Here is a 24,109-nt window from a genome sequence, read left to right as displayed (position 1 = left end):
AGTGATTTGAATTCCTGTATCAGATTATGTGGGAGAATCATTTAGTTTTAACAAGTTTTGGTTTTTTACTTACAGGGGTTATTGGTGATTGGAAGAATTACTTCACTGTTGCTCAGAATGAGCGCTTTGATGCAGAGTATCGCAAGAAAATGGCAGGTGTGGATGTAACTTTCAAAGATGCAGAGCTGTTTTGAATCGAACTGGAAGGTATTTGTACGTGAATGTTTCGGTAATCTGCACCTGAAAGGAAATAACAGTGCTTCACTCCAAATCAGTTCTGTCCTTTTTTTGAAGGTTAAAATTTGTCATGAAGCGATGTGAGCCGGATGAGATTCAAGGGTAATATGCACTTCGACAAGATGTATCTCAATAAGCAAAATGGTCATGACTGTTCAGGGATGATGACCTCGTTCAGTTTTCTTTACAATGATGATGAAATTTGCATATACACATTTTTAGGCAACTTTTCTATTTTTAGTCAAAACATACTTAAATCATAGGTTTTAGAGCTTTGAGATTCAATGTGTAGCTTCTTGGGGATATAATATTAATTTTATGTTCATAATCACTTCTTTATTATTTGGCATTTGGAATTACAAATTTGTGCATTTCTTCAATGCTATAAGCAAATACATGTACCAAAATCAGTGGCCTTCACTACAATGCATATCTGCAGGTAGCTCACTCTTCTCATGTAATAGAATGACGCACCATTTGACTAATCTGAGTTTTAGAAAAATTGCAATTTTCCCTAGCCATGTCATTTTTCTTCAAATGTAATTTTGGTTGGCTAGCAGTGACTCTATTTTTTGTTTTCGTAAAAACTAAGAGCGGAGCTATTTCTGCCCCTAGGTTGCTTTTTATCATTATATTTCTTGACTTCCCGCTATTACCTACAACATATAAAATTGCAATACTTTTACTGTGAGTAGTCACCCACCTTAATAAACTATATTGGTATCCTGGGATTCTGATCATACCCTTCTGTAGAATGTTGCTACTACAGTGAGAATTTTGACCATGTATGAAGAGTTTGTGTTAGAAAAAAAAAGTTCCTATGAATGACCACTACTGAAATAAATGTATTTTAGTTTACTGTAATTGGACTATAACAGAGTAACTTTACTGCCCTTCATTGAAATTTTCAATTTCACAATAAAATCTAAATTGAGAATAAAGGGGTGACATTTCAAAAGAAACACAAATATCGGTAATTAATTAACCACAAGGATAAGCAAAACTTCACTAAAACATTCACTACCTCTGATCTCATGGCACTTCCATGGCAGAGAGTGTTGCCAGTCATAATATGCAATTGTGTTTCATCAAGGTTTTACCTGGGTGGATGGCGTGTGCAAAACAGATATAGTGTGAAACAATTGTTGTTGAATCATCAAGAGCTGTAGTTCGCTCCAGGAGATTACTCAAAGAGAAAGATGACAGGACAAGAAATGTCGTACCCCGCTGGGTACTATATGACACTATTAAATATTGTAAAATCAGTACCCTATATCCCACAAATGTGTTTGAACCAGTGTAAAAGAAGATACATTTCATTGATACAATTAAAGAAAATGATAACATCACTTCGTCTGGGCCTCTTATTTTTTGCCTGATCTTAAAGTAGAATGCGTCGCTAGGACTTTCAAACTTTCAATTCTTTTCCGATCTATGACCTGTGGGGGTTCATTTTAAAGCCCCACTAGCTGTAACTCTTGAAATTTGTTGACCTCAAAATATCTTCCTATTCTCTCCTGGTTGCCTTTGAATTATACCCTCTGAAGGGATATGGGCTTTTACTGCATTAGGAAACCATTCCTTTGTGAAATATTTGTCAAGTAAATTCAAATTTTAACAGTCATTTTGATTTCCCGGCATTTTCAAAAATAGGTAATATTACAAAGGAAACGGAACATACAATGTCACAGTTGAAAACATTCACCCCTATGCATTACCGTACATTGGACTACTCTGTGCAGTTTATGTGAAGATTTCAGTGCAGATATGCACAGTATCCACGGTTTTTGCTTTTCTGCATGGGGCTGGGATTTAATGTTTGGACATACATTTAATCGCAGTGTAATCTTTATCTTGTTCAAAATTGCATAGACAGTCCCAGAGAGGACTTAATAGTAAATGTATAAACACCTAAATTAGTACATTCTCACAAACCTATTTAAATTTTAGCTTGAAAGAAAAATTATACCAGTAAAAATAATGCTAAAAGATACAGCTAGTGGGGCTTTAAAGCTCTAGGTGAAAGAAAACTTTTTACACTCTTAGTTGTTCAGAACTTCCATTTTTCTCCAAAGAGTTACCACAGGGATGGCAGTCATTGAGAATTTCAAATACTGTTAAATCTTGGGTAATTTGTATCTCTAGTACCGAAACTTGCATGGTGACCTCCGATTTTTATTTGTGATTTTGAAATAGAATGGTTGAAATATTCCTTGAGGAAAGTTGGCGCAAAAGTTTACACACTACCTTAAAACATTTGACACAACATGTGCTTTACTGTAATGATGTACTAAAATGTCAGATTACTGTTCTGTACTGGAAATGTTAAACTGCTGCCCATTGTCGCATGAGCAATCACAATGATTGAGATCTTAGTGATGACTTGATTTGGCAAAACCAGAATCAGCAATGCAGAATTCAATTTTACCCTTTAATGTTACAAATTAGAGTAATAAAATCCTGTTGGTCCCGCTGTACAATAGTCGTATGTGTACTGTTCAAATGACATATGACTTTGTGTGATGTTTTCTTACATTGATACATCAGTATTGAATGGATGTATTGTCACCAACACTGCTCATAGAGCTAAAAAGGTATAATTTAGAGGGAATGAGACAAAAATTGAATATTATCGATGTTAAAGAAAAGGTACATAAAATGGCGCTAGTGGGGCTTTAAAATGCACTGCTTGAAAGTCATTTTGCCAGCTGTGCATAAAAACACATAGAATACAGCAGAAAGAGGGCTGAAGACTGACAGGATAACCTTGCCTCTGGAATAATATGTGACGTACATTCATGAACATATTGTCAAACAGGCATTGCATGTCTACTGTGATAATAACAAGATTTGGTTGCCATCAATTGTTACATGCAATATCATACCAGCCCCTGACAGACAAATACTTCATGAAGTTTTTGAAATCAAGTCATCAATATCCATACAAGCAGGAAAGATTCTTGTACTGCATTAAAATAGGTTCTCATCAGCTGTCTGCTAACAGGTTTTCTAATTTATGTCAATATGAATGTCCTTGAGGGGGTTTTTCCAATTATCATATCAGTCCTCATCATTAGACCCCTTATGGCTACTTTGATCCACACCATGTACCATCTGAACGCAAACAGGGTTAACTTTGGGTGTTAAAATCAGCTGTCATGTCATGGCTTGGAATTAATCCTCTGCAGCAGACTCCTCACAGCTACTTTCAATGATCACATCCACATCACCATACTGATCCTCCTCATCCAATGTGCCATCTGATACTTCAGACAAAGACAGACTCCCATAAATCTCTTCAAAGGTAACCATCCTCTGATCGTCTGCAGACTCCCTTCTGTGTCTGCCAGCTTTGCAGACAACCTTGCATCTTGGTTTTGTAAGTGTCTGCCTTGCTGCTTCATTCTGGTCACTAGGGTTGTCAAATTCTGTCGGGGCAGAATCACAATCTTTTAGGATGCACTCTTTGCCATCAGCACTATCGCTACTTTCCGTGACTTTTTCCGGATCCACTTCTTTATTCAGACATTTCCCCTTTGTTGTGCAAGGTGTAGATGTATGTACTTCTTGAATCCTTGAAGAGATGAATTCCTTGCAAAGGCCAATGGCTGACTTTTGTGAATCAGACAGGTGACTTAAGTCTTCAACTACAGCTGGAGATGATACATGGCAGGTTGCCCTCCTACTTTCATGAACGATATCCATCATCTCTTGCTCTGGATCTTTTTGGATATCTGCTTGATTGTCATCTTCTGATATATCATTCTTCGGTACAGTTGCACCTTTCTCACCAGTACCATCTTTATCTTCATCTTCATCTTCATCGGCATCATCCTGCCCACTCCAGATGTCAGATGAGTCATCCTGCCCACTCCAACTGTAAGATGAGGAGTCAGATGCAAGTGATGAGGTGCAATGAGTTTTTGTACCAGAGACCCTCGAACCTTCATCATTGGAAGGAGTGTCTGACGCTGCATCATCATCTGAAGACTCTGTGAAGTCAATATCTTCAAAAGAGGACATCTCGTCGTTTGTGGAATTACTTGCTTCATCACCCTCTTCTGTCTCTGATAGAACATTAGAATGACTGGAGCATGGAAATTCTGTAGGAGCCCTGTCAAGATCTGTAATACTACCAACAGGAGGTGTTGTAGATCCATTTGTTTGATGAATAGCAGCTTCGTGATTCAACTTGTTTATGGGGTCTTTAGAATTCTCAAAATCACTACTATTACAAGTAACTGAGAAAGGCCTTTCAATATCCCGATCCACACTAAAGACCTCATCATTTGCTTCCTCTCTGCTGTTGATGGTGAAGCTGTTGCCTGGTGATCTCTTTTTACCTTCTCCTTCCCCATTCATGATGTAACTGTTGTCTTGCAATGCCTTGTTATCGCCAATGTCATCACTGCAATTTGCCTTATCATTACTGTTCGTAGTATAATTTCCTCCTTGGCAGCCTACTGAAGTGGCACTACTATCAGTTACAGCCTCTACAACAGTATTCTTCACTTTCCTTGCATTATCACTTGGTGTGACTTCATCTACACCCATATTACACTCGACCTCTGCTGCTTGCTTCTCACTTCTTCCACAAAAAGTTGCTTTGTGTTTGTACTCATCGGCATTCTGACTCGGTGTGCCGAGGCGGTTCTCTGTTGCTTGAATCACCTCCTGTCCGCTATAGCCTGATAGATCTTGATCGTTACGGGTATCTTTTACATTAGAGTCTTCCTCTGTGTCATGGCAGATGCCTTGGTCAGCCCTTGAACATAGACTTTGGGTGTCTTCGTTGTCCTCTTCTGCAAGACTTGGTGAGTTAAGGTTTTCCCTTGTGTTCTGTTTAGATGTGTCCTGGTCCACACCATGCTCAGTGAAGAGAACATCAGCCACTTCCTCATCAAAGTTTGGGAGTTCACATCCTGTGTAGGCATTGTTTCTGACACAGTAACGCAACAGCTGTAACCAGTAATAGTCCTAGCAGAATGGAAAACATTGTCCATGTAGTTTTAGACACATGAAAGTCAAAATTTTAGTGTTATACAGTTATGATCATTATAAGTTACGTGTTAATAGCAAAGTCTGAAAGATGTTTGACAGAAGTATTGTGCGACCACCAAACGATCAAAGTTCTCCTGACTTCCTCATATTTTTGCTTCTATAGTCTGTCTTGAACACACAATTGCACCAAAATATTTTGTCTCTTATATAGTTCTCAAGAAGTAAGAGTATCCTTTAACAGTACCTTTGAAAATTCATGCAATTCGTATACATGTTAACACACTGAGTTTTCAGGAATGGATCTCACGGTCACCTTCTTCTTAATTATCTACTTGAAATGTACACAGTATCCAGCAAAGAATAATTGCATTGAACCTTTGAAACTACCATTTTTTCAAACTGCCACTTAAGGCACCTCGGCTGGTGAATGCTGGCAACTCATTTTTGGCAGTCCTACCACACATGATAGTTCATATTGAAACATACCTGGACAAGGACGTGTGGATTACCAATGATGATGAGCAATGCCTTGGCCCTGGTGATGGCAACATTGAAGCGTTTTGAATTGCTAAGAAACCCTATATTGTGTCTTGCGTCAAAACCAACTAAGTTCTCAGAGGACCTCACCTTCAGTGGGAAAAACGGGAAATGTTATTGATTTTGCATCATGCATCCTACTGAGTGAACTGCTGTGCCTCTTCATGTCTATCTTTAACACCATAAAATAGACAATGAACTCGTCATTGTTGATTGTCTGCAACTTGTAGTCCACCAGGCAACCACAAAGCAAAGAATTTCCATACATGCATCTCACAATTGAGAAAATATTTGAAAATGGCAACTCTGAGTCAATTTGAAGGGCAAATATCTACAATACATAATATCAGAGTCTAAAAAGAATTAACAGAACTCAACCCCTCCCTAAGATTGGGAAAACATAACACATACTGCATCAATCTCTCTAGCAGTTCCAAAGGTTTTGCATGCTTTATAATAGTTCTTGCTCCTCAGCATGTAAGAAAGTTTAATGAGTTCACTTTACCGTGGAGATGATAACAACCAATCTTTCTTGTCCTTGAAATTCTTCCACTGATCCAACTTTGATGTCTCCCATTCCCAGGCTGTCTTTCAAAAGACGTATCTTCTCCACCTGAATTTCAAACATTGGATTACTTCAAGTGACATCAGCACTTCATGTCTAAGAATTAAATCATCTGGATTTCAGAGTTCTGTTTCCAAGTTTGTACAAATGTCTTTGTTGGGTCCTGTCAGAGAAGTTTTGATAATTTACTGACAGATACTCTGAGTCAACTTTAAAGATTTACCTGTTTCCTGTATGGTGTAATGACACCAACATCACTCCATCGCAGGTGGTGGACACCGTTATTCATCACAGCGCTTAGGTACTTCATTACTTGGACTGCTTCCACAGGATTGAACCAGGATGGACTGTTACCTTCTCTCATATCTTCACCCTATTTCAAAGGTAATTACACAACGGAAAAGTAAGTTAGGTGCCCGATCTCTTATCATTGATATGTGTTAACAGCACTATCAGCATGTTAAATCAAGATGCGCTGACAAAACTAAATATGTTTCCTCAAAATTCGTCTTGTGTTTAGCACTGAACATGGAAAAGAAAAGGTAAATTGTTGACATACCATTTTTCAATTTGAAATATAAGACACATAGATATCAACTTGCAATTCTGGATGAGAAAATATGAAAACTAACTTTGACCATTACTGTTTAAACAAATCATGTGACCACATGAAATATGCCAAGTGAAACACACATACAGCATGTGCGTGGCACGTGGTCACTTGATATAACCATGTGACCATAGTAAACACACCATGTGATCACTTCATCCATTACATTTGGAAATTAGGGGAAGATGATGACCATTATTTAGGTGTTTGAAACTGGATGCAAATACCAAAAATAACGCTTTCACAATGATAGATGAGATGAAATATCATTGCAATATATATTATTTACCCTAATGCCATGGAACAGAATTGGAAACGCATCCTTGTTTGGTAGGAGATCCAACGTACATAGAGACTCTCTAATCTTGACATCAGCTTTTGCCGATAACTCATCGTGATAAAAAATCTGTGATGGAAGCTTGAGTAGCGCTGGATGTGATCTATAGTTGTCAACCAATTTAGAGATCTGTATAAGGAGATAATGGTATATCAATGTGTTGATGACACTTAGCTTCAAGTCTTGTGAAATTTCTGGGTTTTTTTTTCACAACTCACATTGAGAACAAAGCTTTGTTTTGAGAGCATTGCTTTCCTTTAGGACCATGCAATCACGACCAACTAACCTGAGCTGCATTTGTTGCACATTGCTGGCAATTTTACACCTTCACCTTTTGTACTGGTTTGTAAAACATTGTAATTTGTCATGAATATGGACAAACAATTACTTAGACTATTTCATAGACAGAGGAGGAAACTTAAAACAGTCTCCTGTAAATGCAAAGTTGATTTATGTATATAAAAGAAATGTAATTGATTTTTTTGCAGTAGGCTCTGTCAGGTGAAAGTGAAAGGAATATTGTGTTTGTAAATGATATTAACTTGGACATAATGATATTTTGGTAGCGGTGTTATCATGTCCACCCATGGTCTGACCAAACATTCCCACAAGATGTTCTTACCAAATATGGATTGTAATTTCCATGTGCTTTGTACTTCGCTTCATCCCTACAATATGGCGGTCTTGACGTCAGTCTCTCAAGGAAGGACACGTTCAGCCCATACTTGATGGCCGCCCTGCTGGTCAGTACTGGTCCGAGCTGCCTTGGATCTCCTGCAAGAACAATCTAACATACAAATTCTCCATGACAAAACTCTGATGATTAGAATATCCAATTCACATTTGCATATCCTGTCCATCTTCTCCCGCTGCTCCCAACTACTTGACTGATAATATCACACCGATTGTACAATGATGGAATGAGCTCCCCTCTCTTATCAACCTGAATTACGGTAATCCAGTGTTTTTGCTTGGGTCAGGATATGTCCCTACAAATACATGAATTGGAATCCAGGGTACCACTTTAGCTTTCCATAGAGAGTATTTGTTGATACGGAGGGGGTACCCCATTAAAACGGTGTGACAGCCAGACAACATTACTCCTTTACAACCAAGTTAATACTTTTTGATGAAGATGTCATTACCTTTTGAATTTCACTGACACCATGGCATTAGAGTTACACCCATTTATTTCCATGCATGTCTAGTTATCACGTTCCCTCCGATTACCATAGTTTCAATTTTTTTTCACTCCTGCTGGTTTTTGGTGTTTGGTGCTTGACAAAATACAGACACTTCATAAGCTTTATGAGCTCTGCATCTTCAAGAACCATTCATACGCTGATTCATCTAGAACAGTCACTTCAATTACTTTGAGCACAAAATACAGTTATATACAAGAGCACAGTTCTTACCTGTCCATCTTCTCCCGCTACCAGACCCACAGCAATCAAGCACTCTGGTTCTGTTGCCTGTCCAGCCTCATCCACAAACACATGTGTGAAGTGGCCTGACTTTAAACCCAACTGATACAGCATGCCAGCTGAGGCGCAGGTGGACACGACAATCCTGTGGTGAGCTACAAGCTCAAGGTCGTTGCCATCACTACAGTATGGTTTAATCACATCCGATACGGTCTGTTACCATATGAAAAGAATTGATATTGTACAAATACGGTTCAAATGGTGGTGACTCAAATGCATGATATTCCATCGTTATAACACCTGACATCACAATACCTACACATCCCATACCACATGGTCAAATGACATACGTGCTCTTGCATTATATTGCCTTTAACAATATCAGTGACAGTGATGTGGATGCCTTAATTTGCTCTGATAAGATCCTTACCTCTATCACATACATGAGCAACAGACAATTCACATATGAAAAGGACAAAATCTCAAGGCAATCGTGGTGTGGTTTGTGAATGAAAAACTGCATTGTCACAGGTGACATGATCCTTCAGTATTGAAAAATGGTATTACCTAAACTGGTACTAAAGCAGATCATTTGTTTCTGACTGTCTTAACCAGCCATAGACTAAGTAAGTTAGCAATCGCTGCCTGAGGGTCATCAATTGGATCTCTACATCAATATCATTTTACACTTTAAACATGAACAGTTGCCATCATGTATTGACAATTTGCAATGTCTTACCTCCTCATGCCTTTGAAAACCATTCAGTCTTGACATATCTGACAGCTTCACTCGACCACTTTCATGCAGCCTTTCGGCCTATCGAATTTAAATGAGGGAGGTGTACATAGAGAAGAGATTTGCTAATTTTGAGAAACTTTGCAGGTACAATATCTACCTAACAAAGCCAGGATTACAGATGACAAAAGTTTAAAGTTTTATGGAAACATTGTTTTGGATTCACTACATCACAGCTGTTGACAACACAGTCAATCAGCACGTACTGGTTGTTTGATGTGTGCAAAACCAGTATTTAATACTTTCCCACATTTTATTTTTACATTTTGAACATGCATCAGAATATTACATGAACAACCCACACAAATCTGTAACTTTCAAGGTATGTTACTGGATGAACTAAGACAGGAATATGTGTCCAACAAAAATGGATAAATGGTCAAAAACATGTACATACCAGCAAATCAGCCGCACTGTTTGACGGAGCACACACAATAATTCTGCTTGATGGAATGTAACTGAATACTTGAAGAATAGCTTCAGCTACGGTAACAGTCTTTCCAGTGCCTGTAACAGACATTTGGTTTTCAACATGTTGTAAACACTAAACTTTTTGGGAGGGGACGGTAAATGATAGGTTTACTTCCCACCAGCTGAAATTATGCCAAGATCTGTCTCCAAAGGCTGAGACATACATCAGCCAAATATCATTTTTAATTAGTAAATGGTAAAAGGCAAAATTATTCTGGAAAAAGTGTGTTCACGGAAGCAAAAACTATTTTATCTTGGTGTGAGCCAACACACATGAGAAGAGTTCATACCTTGGACATTTACGCCACTGGAAAGAAATTGGCAGTTTACAGCTGTGAGTTAAGTTGGTTTCTGTACCTGCCTGTCATTGCAAAGATACTATTACATACTTACAGCTTTCACAGACTGCATTTCTACCTATATTACTGCTACAAAGCTTCAGAAGATGTTTAAAATGTTGAACTTGACTGTTTCATGATACACCTGACACATCACTGCTGTAGGTAAACACAGCGTCAGAATACCAGTTCTGATACAAAATCGTACACAGTGACAAAGCTATGATGTCATACCTATAAATTGACATACCTGGTGGTCCAAATATCACATAGGGTGTGGGTCTGGCCAGTCCCTCCAGGATTCTGAAGACTGTTGACCTCTGCCTTTCATTCAAATGACTATTGAAAAAGGGCGCCATCTGGAGACCATTGACGTGTTCAACACACCCATGATCCCTATCTGCTTGTGTTGCTGGTTGCACTGGGAACATGGAAGTTTTGTCCTTTACAGCAAAGTTGCTAAATCTGTGAAGAGCTAAAATGTCTGATACATTTATCATCTCTGTAGCCACACGACATCTTGTCAATTCTTGTGATTTATTCTTCCACTGCAAGTTTTTTATGGCAGCCAAACTCCACTGGGGTGATTTCAATGCCACTGTTGTTGGAAAAAGCACTGTGGATGAAGATGAAAAAAAATGAGAAGACAAATTCCTCAAATGCACACAGAGAAAGTGTCAGAAACTACCATGCTGTCATTGGTAGCGCAAAATGACTGCAGACGAACCAATTGAAATATCATGGTATACTATCCCACAACAATTATGAATAGCATACATATACAAACCTCATTAATTTAATATTTATCTGGTAAAGACTAAAACATAATGGAATTTATCAAAATGGCTAATGTACATAGATAATTTAAAGCCCATGAAGTGTTCTTCACTGAGTGAATTTTACATTTGGAGAACATTTCATTTGAAGAAAGATGATGGTGACAATGTAAACAGTCAAGAAGGTATAAACTGGTCATAAACATTGCTACTTATTCCTGTATCTGTCACAAAACCTTTTCAAAAAAGAGCACCTCATCATGCTGGTTGCCATTTTTATCCACACAACTAAATAAAATACTTAGAAATGATAGGCTTATTGTTAATGAAATGAAAAGACAGGAATATATATATACACAGAAGACATGAGACCAGAGGTGACTCTCACACACATTCCTACCTTGTTCACCCACATTTCTGGCAAATTCAACAGCTTGATGGCATCTGCGTAAAACAGCCCTGATCAATTTAAGAATACATTATGACAAGTTTTAGAAAATATTTTTTCAAAGCCTTCTTTCTGCTAATTTCCTCAGCTGACAAAAATAATAATTTCACAGTCTACAATTTCACAAAATACACTGTATATTATATATGTTATTCTTAAATTTACTCTGATGTGCCACCATGAATCTTGTTTGCACTGTATGCACGACAGGATTGCCTTGCTTAATTTTTCATTAAAAGGTTAGAAATTGACCACTGTGCAAATTTGTTGGCCATTCCAGGTGTATGTACATGTATCTTGTTTAGAAAATTGCAAATTTGTAACCATCAGGACTCATGAATGATTTTCAAGCTAGTGACAAGATCTTATGAAACTCTGAGATATAAAATGTACAAGGCAGTATCAGATTGTGTGAAACAGGTCAACTTTGCATGGAAGTGAGCATGTGTTGCACGACTGTACTGCAAACACTACAGACAAAATAAAGTATTATCCAGTGTGGGTTGCCCCATCTGGAAGTCCAGTGTGTGGACATAATCTTGTATCATACTGCAATCACAGAACAGAGGTGTGAGACCAAACAAAAGATGGTTTCCCTCAACGTGACAAAAAAAACCAAGACATACCTGTTGAATGTAAACATAACATCATATTCCTCTCCTTTGTACCTCTGATGGAATTCAGGATGAAACTTCAACAGCAATTCCTCACTCAGCACCTGTCATAAAAACAAAGTCGTTGGACTAAATTGACACTATGAATTTGTGAATTCTTGGGACATTGTGTATTTTGAGTTGAGTGAATGAACTGAAGTTTGGTTGTATCACTGCAAACTATTGGTTACAGTTGGCAGTTCAGCTGTCAATTACAAATGGCCTTATGCTATCAGGAATATTATACAATGAAAGCTGAATTCTATCGACTAAAGACTATGGCACAAATCTTGACACTATAAGTAAATAAATAAATAAATAAATAAATAAATAATAAATGAATAAATAAATAAATAATAAATGAATAAATAAATAAATTAATTAATTAATAAACAATCATAGCCAATGTTGCACCAGCAGACAATACACAAGAATGAAATGGTAAAACTACACTTTAAATGCACATGTACCAAGGAAGAAGTGAAGCATGATGGATGTGATATACCGTACTTCCCACTGTGAACGTGAAACATGTGCAATTGCACACAAAGTTAAATGAACAAGCAAATAGCTCAACTGTAATAAAATAGGCATCTGTAAAGAATGTGATCCTATGTTCAGTTACAAGAAAACAGAACTCAGTCACCAGCAGTATTGAAAATACAAGAAATTGGACCTTGAACAAGAGAAGACTCTTGAAAGTATTTTCACTTACTTCATGTACAAATCCTTCATACTGTGGGCTACCAATCACTCCATCCGGTACACTGAGTATAACCTTATCACCAACTAACACAGAGGGTCTACCCTCTGCCAGGCCAGGTACTTGTAACACCAAGTATTCATTCAGTGGTTTCATGCTCACCTTTTTCATGGGCAAAAAACACATCTAATTACTTGTCATTGACAAGATATCAGTACATCATATCTCTGTAAAGCCCAGTGAAAGCAGTCTTGTAAATATATCATGATGGCTGGAACTCATTTTCATCACTTATTGTCTTCTTTCTGGATACATACGTACATACATACATGCCTTCATACATACATGCATGCATGAATGAATACATTAGCCTGGACTCCATTCTCCTCTTTGAGCCTTCGTCTACACTCCGTCTAGCTCCGTAGAATGAAAAAACAGCTCATTTGAAACAAATGTTCTTCAGGAGAGGTGATGATTTCACTGGTGTCCCTTTAAAAGTTAATCAGTCATAATGGTCATCTCATAATTGGCCTATAATTAAATGGGTGTTGCTCTCATGAGAGGAACATTTGGACTGATTGACTCTCAAAGGGACGAAAGTGACATCATCATCTCTCCTGGAGATGATTCACTTTCAAATGAGCTGTTTTTTTAGCTACTATAGACTATAGTCTATAGAAGCTATTGGGATGGGTATCCGTCCGGCGTCCGTCGTCAGTCTGTATGTATGTATGTATGTATGTATGTATGTATGTATGTCCGTTTGTGAGGCGTCCGTCCACTCAAATATCTTGAGAACCGCAGTACTTACTGATTTGATATTTGTTGTGTAGATGAAAAATACGATTTTGAGAAACTATTTTTTTTAATTTTTTGATATTGTTGAAAATAGGCAAATTAATGCCAAAAAAGGTGTTTTTGGTAAAAATCTTCTTCTTCATAACCGCTGGTCAGACAGCTTTGTTATTTGGTATACAGGTCCCTAGGGGTAACCCAACTTAGACTTGTTCAAATTGTGATGAAATATGCAAATCTGTATTTTTAAGGAATTTTTTTGTCATTTTTGGTCAAAATTTGACTTACATTGTATGTAATTCTTGTACTGTATAAACCCTATCAATTCACCCAGAAAAAAATAATTAATATGATTTTAAATAATTGAATTAATTAGGAAATCATCAAAGCCAAAATAATTTTAGTGTAGAATTATCAGAAAGTTCAACTTTTTTTGACAGTTCATAGTGAAACCATCTTGGAGGATTAAAACATGTAAAGGCAACTTTCCTTAATCCCAACTTTGACATATTCTGAACCGTCATTTATTGTGCCCTGTATGTTATCTAAAAGAAATTGCTCAAAATAGTCAATAGAGATAAAGATAGAGATAGAGATAGAGAAAGTTCTAATTTCCATTTATGGTTGACTTGGTAAGAATAAAATAAAATTACTTTTTGAGGAAAAAAATAGAGTGGTCAATTAAAAGAGTGGTCAAAGTGATAGGGTTTTTATGGTAAAGCTGGGCTGTATAAAGATTCCTCATGTGCTATTTATAGCAATTATGCAATCTGTGTAAACAGTGCAATGAAAGTGTAACATGATTCCTTATAATGCTTTTGATGACCTTGAACTTCTTAAGTTTCAAACCTTTGTCTCTTCAGTGTGCTCTCTCTGAGTATGTACAGTCTCAACTTATTAAACAGAACTCACAATGTTAATCAAAGATATCCACCTTCTTCATCAATACATGTATCACAAAAGGTTATTCTCTACATAACTCAACAGAGCTCTGTCAACTGTTGAGTTGCTTGTTCTTTCAAAACCGCTGGTCAGACAGCTTTAATATTTAGTTTACTTGTCCGTAGGATGACCTTAGTGAGATAATTTCATACAGTCAGGAGACACTTAATTTTGTATCCATGTCTATAGTAGCTTCAGGGACTTTGGCCCTATGTTTATTCTAAGGCGCTAAAAGTGGATCTCGAGGCCAGACGGTGTGTGGACCAAGGCCAAAAGCAGAGAATGGGGTCCAGGCTATGAATATGCACACACACACACACACACACATACAAATATTCAAGAGATAATAGACTTTGACATGTTCCTACTTTTGTGCTATACTATCAACAGTCACATGGGAGATACAATTGTGAATGATAAAGAATACATCAAAGGGCAGACATCTTTTCTTTCTGTAAAGAGTCATCTAAAAGAAGGACAACAACTCTTACCTTCTCCAAGTCAAAATCTCTTATGTCAATCTCCATTTGCATTTCTTCTAAATGCAGCAATGTTGAGAAATGTGAAGAATAGTTTTGAAGGCAAAGGTCCTGTCAGGATGTGAATAACAATGCTATGATACAAATGATGGAATGTGTGAGCGTTCAGTGATTGGTTCATGTCTGCTGTGGATGGTTCAAAATGACATGTGAATTCTGTCAATTACTAGATCATTCATTTCATTCATGAATAGTAAACATCAAATACTCCATCTGTAATTATTTGTCAAATATAAAAGGATCATGACAACATTCCTTGTGTACTCGATAAGGTAAACACCACGGGTAAAAACAAGGTGTTTCTGGCAATTTGCAGCAGCTAGGAAGTTTGTAGCTTATTGGTAGGAGATGTTGTAAAGGAGATGTTGCAAAGCAGACCAGGTGTTTCTTTTCATTAAAACTTTTCTTTGAACTAAAATGAGAGGCATTATTTAAATACATATGCATTATTCTCACAAGGTGAATTTTGTGACTCAATAGAGTTGCTCTGGGTGTAATACCAGTATATAAAAACATGGAATTTATAGACTGGAAGCATTTTATTTTTTACATGATAAATAGAACCTGAAATATTTTCTCCTTTTTTTCAAAGCTGTAAGGTCAACTTTTTACATCTATGCAGGATAAAGCAACTTTATTATCCTATACCTGTGAAAGTTCAGGTCTTATCCTACTCAAATCTTGTCCATCACTGACACACTCTCTGAGCTCCATGGGAATGAAATACTGGGATAATTTCACTGGTAGTATTACATTTTTCACTCTGGAAGAGAAAAAAAACAAGAGCAGATCATGTTTTCCACAATCATACAAACTGTCTGGTCAGAAATGAACAGCCATAGGATGGAGATTTGTATATTTAACACATTTTAAACCTTGATTAGGATCATCTCAAACCAGCTGTCTTGCCCCCTGAGAAAATCCCTACAGAATGAATACCTGACATTGTGACTTCAATATTTTTTTTACCTCCAGCCTACATCTGGCAAAATCTACAGGCAGTTTTTCTCATGACTGGACAGGGAAAGACACTTATTTTTTTATCCACTTGCCCTTCGGGCAAGTGGGAGGTTCAGTTCACTTGTCCGAATTGGAAAACCACTTGCCCAGTATAATTTACGTGTTTGAAAGAAGCTAAAACATCGGTTTTTCATTTCACCCACTTTCTTTTGAAAATTATCATGTTATCATGAGAAAATGTTAGACATTCTCATAGGGTTCTCCTCACACTTCTAAGAGTGCAGGACGGCTCATGTATATTCAATTAATTATTAGAGCCCCACTAGCTGTATCTTTTAGCATTCTTTATGTGATTTTACTTCTGAACTAAAAAACTAGTTTTTGGGAATGTGCTCTTTGAGGGGTTGGAATACAAGTATTGTTAACTGCCCAGTGAGACCGCATGTGCAATTTTGAACAAGAAAAATAATAAATGTGTGCCCAAACGCAAAATGGCACCCCATGCAAATATAGCAAAAACAGTGTACACCGTGCATATATCATTTGAATATTCACGGAAACAACAGAGTAGTCCAATGTAATGCATTGTGTTTAATATTTTTCAGTGGGACACATATGCTTTGTTTTCTTTGTAGTATGGCGGGCAATCAAAATAATGGTTAAACTTGTCCAATTTTTCAATAAAGAATGTTTTGTAAAGCTGTGAATGATTATATCCTGTAAATAGGTAGAATTTAAATAAAACCACAGAAAATAGGAAGCCTTTTTTAGATCAACAAATTTCAAGATTTACAGCTATTGGGGCTTTCATATTCATAGAAAAATTCTTACAGTTCGTATAATAACAGCCATTTCAATTGTACCTTCAAGGTATTTTTGCAGTTAAAGTTTTAACTTATCTATACTAAAAGAAAACAAGTCATCGTTGATGACACAGTCCCCACTTGTTAATGGGTGCTTTAATTACAGGTCCTCAGAGAGGATAGAGTCCTCTTCATTCGGTCTGTGATAAAAATACTTTTGAATAAATTAGCTTGATACATGTCTGAGTTGTAGTTCAGGACATGAAAAAATCGTAATAAAATGGTCACATGGTGGCCACATTGGATCGAATCACAAAACAAATCAATGTGCATATGTATGACATAGGTCAATGTCCTTGTACCAACTTTGATTAAAATCGGTTGAAATATGCCTGAGTTATGGCTTTGTACATGAAAAAATCATAACAAAATGGCCGCACAGCAGCCATATTGGATCGCATCACAAAACAAATTTACATGCATATGTATGACATATATTACCAATTTGGTCAATCTCCTTGTACCAACTTTGAATAAATTTGCTTGATACATGTCTGAGTTATGGTTCTGGACATGAAAAAACGTAATAAAATGGCCACACGGCGGCCATATTGGATTGTATCACAAAACAAATCAATGTGCATGTGTATGACATAGGTCGATGTCCTTGTACCAAGTTTGAATAAAATTGGTTGAGATATGCCTGAGTTATGGCTCTGTACATGAAAAAATTGTAACAAAATGGGCGCACGGCGGCCATATTGGATCGTATCACAAAACAAATTGATGTGCATAGCTATGACATTGGTCAATGTCCTTGTATCAACTTTGAATAAAATCTGTAGAAACATGCCTGAGTAATGGCTCTGTACATGAAAAAATCGTAATAAAATGGCCGCCTGGCAGCCATATTGGATTGTATCACAAAACAAATTGACGTGCATGTGTATGACATAAGTCAATGTCCTTGTACCAATTTTGAATAAAATCGGTTGAGATATGCCTGAGTTATGGCTCTGTACATGAAAAAATCGTAACAAAATGGCCGCACGGCGGCCATATTGGATCGTATCACAAAAAGAATTAAAGTGCATATCTATGACATTGGTCAATGTCCTTGTACCAACTTTGAATAAAATCAGTTGAAACATGCCTGAATTATAGCTCTGTACATGAAAAAATCGTAATAAAAATGGCCGCCTGGCAGCCATATTGGATCGTATCACAAAACAAATTGACGTGCATCTGTATGATATATGAAGTAATCCTTGTACCAAGTTTGAATGAAATCGCTTCAGGCATCTCTGAGATATCTGCGTGAACGGACGGACGGACCCACTTACGGACATGACCAAACCTATAAGTCCCCCCGGACGGTGTCCGTGGGGACTAAAAATCTGTAGCTCTAAAGGTATGTTTTGAAGCTTCTGAAAAATAATGTACTTCTTTGTCATGTTTTTTACTGCACTTATATCATACACCAGCCCTATAAAGTTTGGATTACCATTGCACTACCGGTATACCAGTATCCTATGTTTTTCTTATAACCTAGGTGGTCTTTAATGCTCATGCGCAGACTAAATAGAATTTAAACCAGCAACCTAAGGTGTCGGTGTTTTTCAATGTATTTTGGAAGCTGAATTTGTCGATGTCAATCTCGCTCCAATTGCTTCTTGACAGTCATTTTAGAATGGGAAAATTCACAAACAGAGAGGTTGGTCGCCACGGACAAGTAACTATTGGCTTATTGACCTGAAAATTACGTCAATGTTCATTGAAAATTCAAAGACTGGACCCGTTGACACCAAAGCTTGCTCATGACTTTCATTGCATGCCGTCTTGCCACGATGCCATCCACTGTCACTCAACAAGTTAACATTGAAGAGTACGTTTTAGTAAAAGTCCCATTTTTGTGGTGATTTTTCACCACTGGACTTTATTTTTACCTTATTATAAACGCTCATACAAAGCACAAAAACCGCTGTGTGTTTCTCTTTTTTACCGTATCGACATATTGTGAGACACCGTAACCTCACAGTCAATGCGATGAACTTTGGTGAACGTACGCTGCACCAGCTGAACAGCTTTTTCATATGCAAAATCAGCGTACGGTATTTAACCGGTGGTATTGTTTGAATTGCATTTTATTGGAAGCGATTATATGATTCTTTTCATCAATTCTTCATGCAATTTTATGAAAAAATCTTATGGAAATGTTCACAATGACATAATATGATACCGTGTTCCCTCGCTAGAAAATCGCTCTCGTGAATTCGATTTCTAGGTAATTATTTTTTTTCACTTGTCCCGTAGGGCAAGTGGCATCGGAGGTTCACTTGCCCGAACGTGACTTTCACTTGCCCCGGGCAATCGGACAACCCTTAGTGTCTTTCCCGGCTGGACATTGTCCAGTATTATGACACACTTATTTTCACCTAGGGTAGAATGCTCCCCGGGGACAGATATTCAGACTCTCAAACTTTTACAATTCTTTTCTGATACACCACTTGTTGGGATTCATTTTAAAGCTCATTTAAAGTTCATTTTAAAACTTTTCACTGGCTTAGTTTTTCAAAATTCGAAAATTTTATTTTCCTCCATAGATTTAACACAGGGATGGCAGCCATTTTGAATTTTAAATATCCATAAATCTTGGGTTATTTGTTTCTCTAGTACCAAAATTTGCAAGGTGACCCCTGATTTTTATTCTTGATTTTGAAAGAGAATGGTTGAAAGATTCCTTGAGGAAAGTTTCAGCAAAAGTGTAAGTCTTTCACTTTTAGAGGCGCATACTACCATTGGGTACAATAGAGAAAGTCTACACCTACCTTATTGGTCGTTCACCAGGCATGATCCATTGATCACTAGGTAATCTCTGTTTATCCCCCCTTCCTCTTCTTCCTCTCTGTGATTGGCAGAATCTGGAGTATTTGGAACTCAGTTGAAACGGCTGACGCTGGGCAAGCGCTGTTTGCTGCGGGTCCTCAACTTCAAATTCAACATGTCTTCCAATGGTGAAAATACCAAAATCGAACACTGCTAACTGACTGTGACGACCTAGGAGGCTGGGCAAAATGTAATAAAAACCCTTAGTGGGAAATATTAAATGATTTAACCCTCACAACCTAGTTTTGGCGAAGAACATGTTACCAATCCAGTGAATGGAATGAAACAAATATGCATGCTCTACCTTGAACGTGTAGTCAAGAATACTAACAGAAACTCTTCTGGGTCTCCATTAATGATCTCTCCCGCTGTGGTGAGGTTTTCAAAGCAAATGTAATACTTTGATGCCTTGCATTATATTGATGCTCCATATAATATGGTCAGCATTACTGTAACTACGCAAAAGCCAGAAGTTCTTGTCGTTTCCTGCTACTAATCATGTTAAAAAAGAACAAAAGAGAAGAAGGCTGCATCAGCTGTAACTTGTGATGTGTTTTGCCGTATTAATGTTCACATCGTTTTGGTCTAGAAATCATGTCTAAATGCTGAGTATTCAATTTGCCAAGGAAATCTGGACATATATAATTTCCATTGCTATGGATGACAACTGAATTTAAGCCTGAACCAGCTTTCGTATGTCAACAAGATAATTTCACTCCAAACAAACATATTCTGTAAAGAGCCCTCTATTGATACATAATATCAAAGAATCAATACAGATAAATACCTTGCATTACATATAATGTTCACATACACGGACATCTGTGGATAAATGATGATGTTCAGAACTGGAAAGCTATCGTGTTTCAGAGTCACTTGGCCACATGGTTGATTGACATTCGGAATTTCAAACTTCAACTGGATGTCTGTGCTGATGATTTTACATCCTCGAAGACTCCTTGGAGACAGACTATTGTTCCTGTGGTAAAGTATGGCAACAGATGTTCTTAAAGGGACAAAGTCGGCCATTTTTTCATGAATTTTGTTTGATACAAGATACTACTTATATTGTTTGACATGTTGAAAGATACTGAATAAATGGGTGACCATGCATATATTTGACCCAGGTTTGAGACATGATACATGCGAAAATGAATTAATGGTCATGATCATTAATTCATTTTCGCGATGGTTTATTGTGTCTAAAATCAGGGTCAAATACATGCATGGTCACCCATTTATTCAGTATCTTTCAACATATCAAACAATTTAAATAGTATATCGTATCAAACAAAATCCATGAAAAAATGGCTGACTTTGTCCCTTTAATGAAAAGATGTATAGAGGAGTAGTTTTTATTTGTCACTGGGTGAAAACATAAGTTATAACGATAAGATCAAAAAAAAATTTCAGCACTATTGTTGTTGATATCTCTAAACTCAAGACTTCTTTTTCTGAAAACATCTGAACTAACTTGGTTAATGTACATTTCTTGTGATGTACCACAATGCGATATTATCAATTGCAAAGAACATTTTAAAGATCACTCTGCTTGTGCAAAAAAAAAAAAGGAAACTGAAAGGAATAATCAGTCAGTGATTAGATGTCACAGAGAAAGTAAACACAGACAGGTAAAATAATGAAATATATGAAAACTGTGAGCAGGGTACATTGAAATAGCCTGTCCTCTGATCAGTATCACTATGACACCTTCCACACCAAACTCAGGTATGGTCCCCTTGTTTCTGATATGGTGGGTGGATCTACATACAGGGAAATGGAGGGGGTGACAGGTTTCAATTATCATAGCAATCAAAAGATCCACAAAGGTATGATGCTTAGTCAACCACGAAGGGTGTCAAGGAATATTGCTTTTACTCCTGGGAGAGATCCTGATACTCTTTCAAGGATAATAAGGATAATATGATGGATATTGATTGGACACGTACTTCATCCAGACGGTGATGTATTTCTCTTCTCCCATTTTCAGTTTTCCAAAAGTCAAGGGCGTGGAGATAGCAATTCCTCCTTTGTTTTCCAACAGTTTAGCTAAGTTGCTGGCTGGCAGTGATGGGAGTCTCCTGTCCACGGACCTACAAAACACACTGAATCATTGTCAATGTCTCTGCACAAGCAAAATTAGTTTACTTTTGAGTGGAATATCAGGCTGCTCGATGTGGAAGCTGGATGCACTGATGACTGACTGACTGACTGGAAATAATTCTGAAACTAATTCCCAGAGTTTGATTTTTTTCCTGTAGTTAATTCAACACACTGAAAAGGTTAGAAATCAATGTGGACATGCTGTGTCTGATGTACCATTCATTTCTTGGTATACTCTACATGCTGTGGCAACCAGCATCTATATACATATAGATAACTTTTGATTAATTTGCAACAAGCACAGGAGCATGTACACAAACGAGCAAACAAAAAAATCAAACATATCAAGGAGTCCTTATTGTTATAAAAGTCTGCAAAGTTTCCAGGCTCACATTGTCACATAGAGCAAGACATGATCATCTGAGTGAAAGAGTCCTACCTCATAAAGTCATGTGATGATTTGGGCTGCACAGACAATGCTCTCCAGCTGCCAACATTTTGTTTGCTCTCAATAGCTGACCCGGTCACACAGTCTCCTTTCTTGGGGACGTAATTTCTTGGACAGACACGGAAGGAAAAGTAAATCTCTCCATCGATCACGCCGTAGCTGTGGAGACAAGCCGTCACTTCTCCTTCAAAGGACCTTTCTCTGAGTGGTTGTACAGACACTGCAGTCACATCCAAAGTGATATCATTTGTCTGTGTTTGGCACTGCACCCAGTCACCACGGAACGGCCGATAGCCTGCAGGCAGGACGTCAGCAGTGAATGTTACATTGTTGTTGATGGTTCCTCCATCTTTGGATGTCTGTGTGACGGTGCCAACCAGGGTCTCAGCTACAGGTGGTGAGGGGGTTTCTTTCACGTCAGCATCCCATTCTGTGAAGGGCATCACAGACCTTGCTTTCCAGCCCCCCTGGTCATGCTCTCTGTGAGCAGTGACATGGACCTGGCTACCAACTGGTGGTCTTGTCCCGCCAATGACAGTATCAAACTTGAAGTAGATGTCATTATCAATCAGGCCGTAGCCACTATGTAATTGAGTGACCCTACCAGTGATGTGTTTGACATTACAACATGGCGGGTCTCCCTTTTGGATTATGACATTGCAATCTTTCTTTGGAGGAAGTTCCTTAATGCCAGCTTCAGAAGACACATCAGAAGTGGGAGCTGTTTCTCTTACAGTCTGATTTTTATCAGAAAGGCTATCTCCAGTGTCAGCATCTTCACAATTTCCACCGCTGAAAAAACGACTCACTGCTTTTCCTATTGCACTGAACATGGCTATTTCTGAGCATTCAACCTGAAACAAATCAAATTATTTTTACTGAAGATGCTGAAAGTGTGTCCTGGTGAGTATTGACCCATAATCCATTCGGAAAAACAAAAGTAAAAAAAGTGAAATGAAAGTGATGAAGCTAAACCTTGCATGAAATCGACCCGCAAGAATGTCAGTCCCTACGGTGAGGGGTCGGCCAAAAGTACATCTACTCAAGACCACTGCTGCGCTTGGTGTGCGGTGCATCATCTGTCTGCTGCCCAAGCCCCAAGGGCCCTGGGCTGAGTGAACTATTACTCCCAACACCACACTGGCATACAGCCGAGGGAGTGGTTGGCACAGTCGCTCGTTGTTAGGTAGACGGCATACGGCCCATTTTTTCAACGTCTGGGTACTGTCCGCTGTGTACCAAACCATGAGTAACTGGGGTGGTTGGGCTCGGCAGCGCGTGAAGCGTTAACCGATCGTCACTGACGAACAGCCGCATGGATGATCCAGATCCATAGGCTGCGTTCAAATTCTCTACGTGTGGGTCCGATTACTGTATCAAACTTTAGGAAAAAATTGTCAAGGTAGGAGTGCGATTTCAATATTCATTTCGCGGATAAGTGGCCTGGTTTTCATAAGTATGATAAGCCCAATGCTCAGGTCAAATTGATGTCGGGTCGCACAACTTGCCAACCAACCAACCAACCAACCAAAAGACTGAGTTGAGTGTTTCATTGACGCAAACTTTATATATATTCTACATTATTTACAATGTGTAGACGACCCTATTACATTAAAAACAACTTATACAATACTCACAGTCGACGAAAATACATAGATGTACCAATACTTTGCTGTAACTTTCAGCAAACTGCAGACGCAAGTTCCGGCCAGCGCCTGGTAGTAATGGTCGCTCGAG

At 37.9% G+C, this 24,109-nt stretch overlaps 2 protein-coding genes across 6 annotated transcripts in view; one reads left to right on the top strand and one right to left on the bottom strand.

Moving 5' to 3' along the window:
* LOC139135221 (sulfotransferase 1C3-like) overlaps nt 1-1,586 on the top strand; it is an 18,857-nt gene extending 17,271 nt beyond the window's left edge. For all 5 annotated transcript variants that reach the window (XM_070702502.1, XM_070702504.1, XM_070702503.1 and 2 more), the window contains one exon: nt 76-1,586. In XM_070702502.1, coding sequence (XP_070558603.1) covers nt 76-194 — 119 coding nt within the window. In that variant the 3' untranslated portion in view covers nt 195-1,586. The remainder of the gene's footprint in view (nt 1-75) is intronic.
* On the bottom strand, nt 1,331-24,109 carry LOC139135220 (RNA helicase Mov10l1-like). The gene is made up of 20 exons (XM_070702498.1): nt 24,010-24,109; nt 22,364-23,226; nt 21,771-21,914; nt 20,609-20,800; nt 19,764-20,000; nt 15,821-15,935; nt 15,125-15,223; nt 12,909-13,058; nt 12,167-12,258; nt 11,493-11,551; nt 10,567-10,932; nt 9,905-10,014; nt 9,451-9,528; nt 8,703-8,924; nt 7,910-8,074; nt 7,240-7,416; nt 6,564-6,713; nt 6,281-6,388; nt 5,725-5,865; nt 1,331-5,214 (listed from the first exon to the last, which is right to left on the bottom strand). The coding sequence occupies exons 2-20, from the start codon at nt 23,203-23,205 to the stop codon at nt 3,412-3,414; spliced, it is 5,250 nt and encodes a 1,749-aa protein (XP_070558599.1). The 5' UTR covers nt 23,206-23,226; nt 24,010-24,109; the 3' UTR covers nt 1,331-3,411.

This window comes from Ptychodera flava, chromosome 6 (genome assembly GCF_041260155.1).
Source record: "Ptychodera flava strain L36383 chromosome 6, AS_Pfla_20210202, whole genome shotgun sequence".
In the NCBI taxonomy this organism is placed as follows: Eukaryota; Metazoa; Hemichordata; class Enteropneusta; family Ptychoderidae; genus Ptychodera; species Ptychodera flava.
Note: the sequence above shows the minus strand (reverse complement) of the source record. Positions and strands in the feature narration are given on the sequence as shown.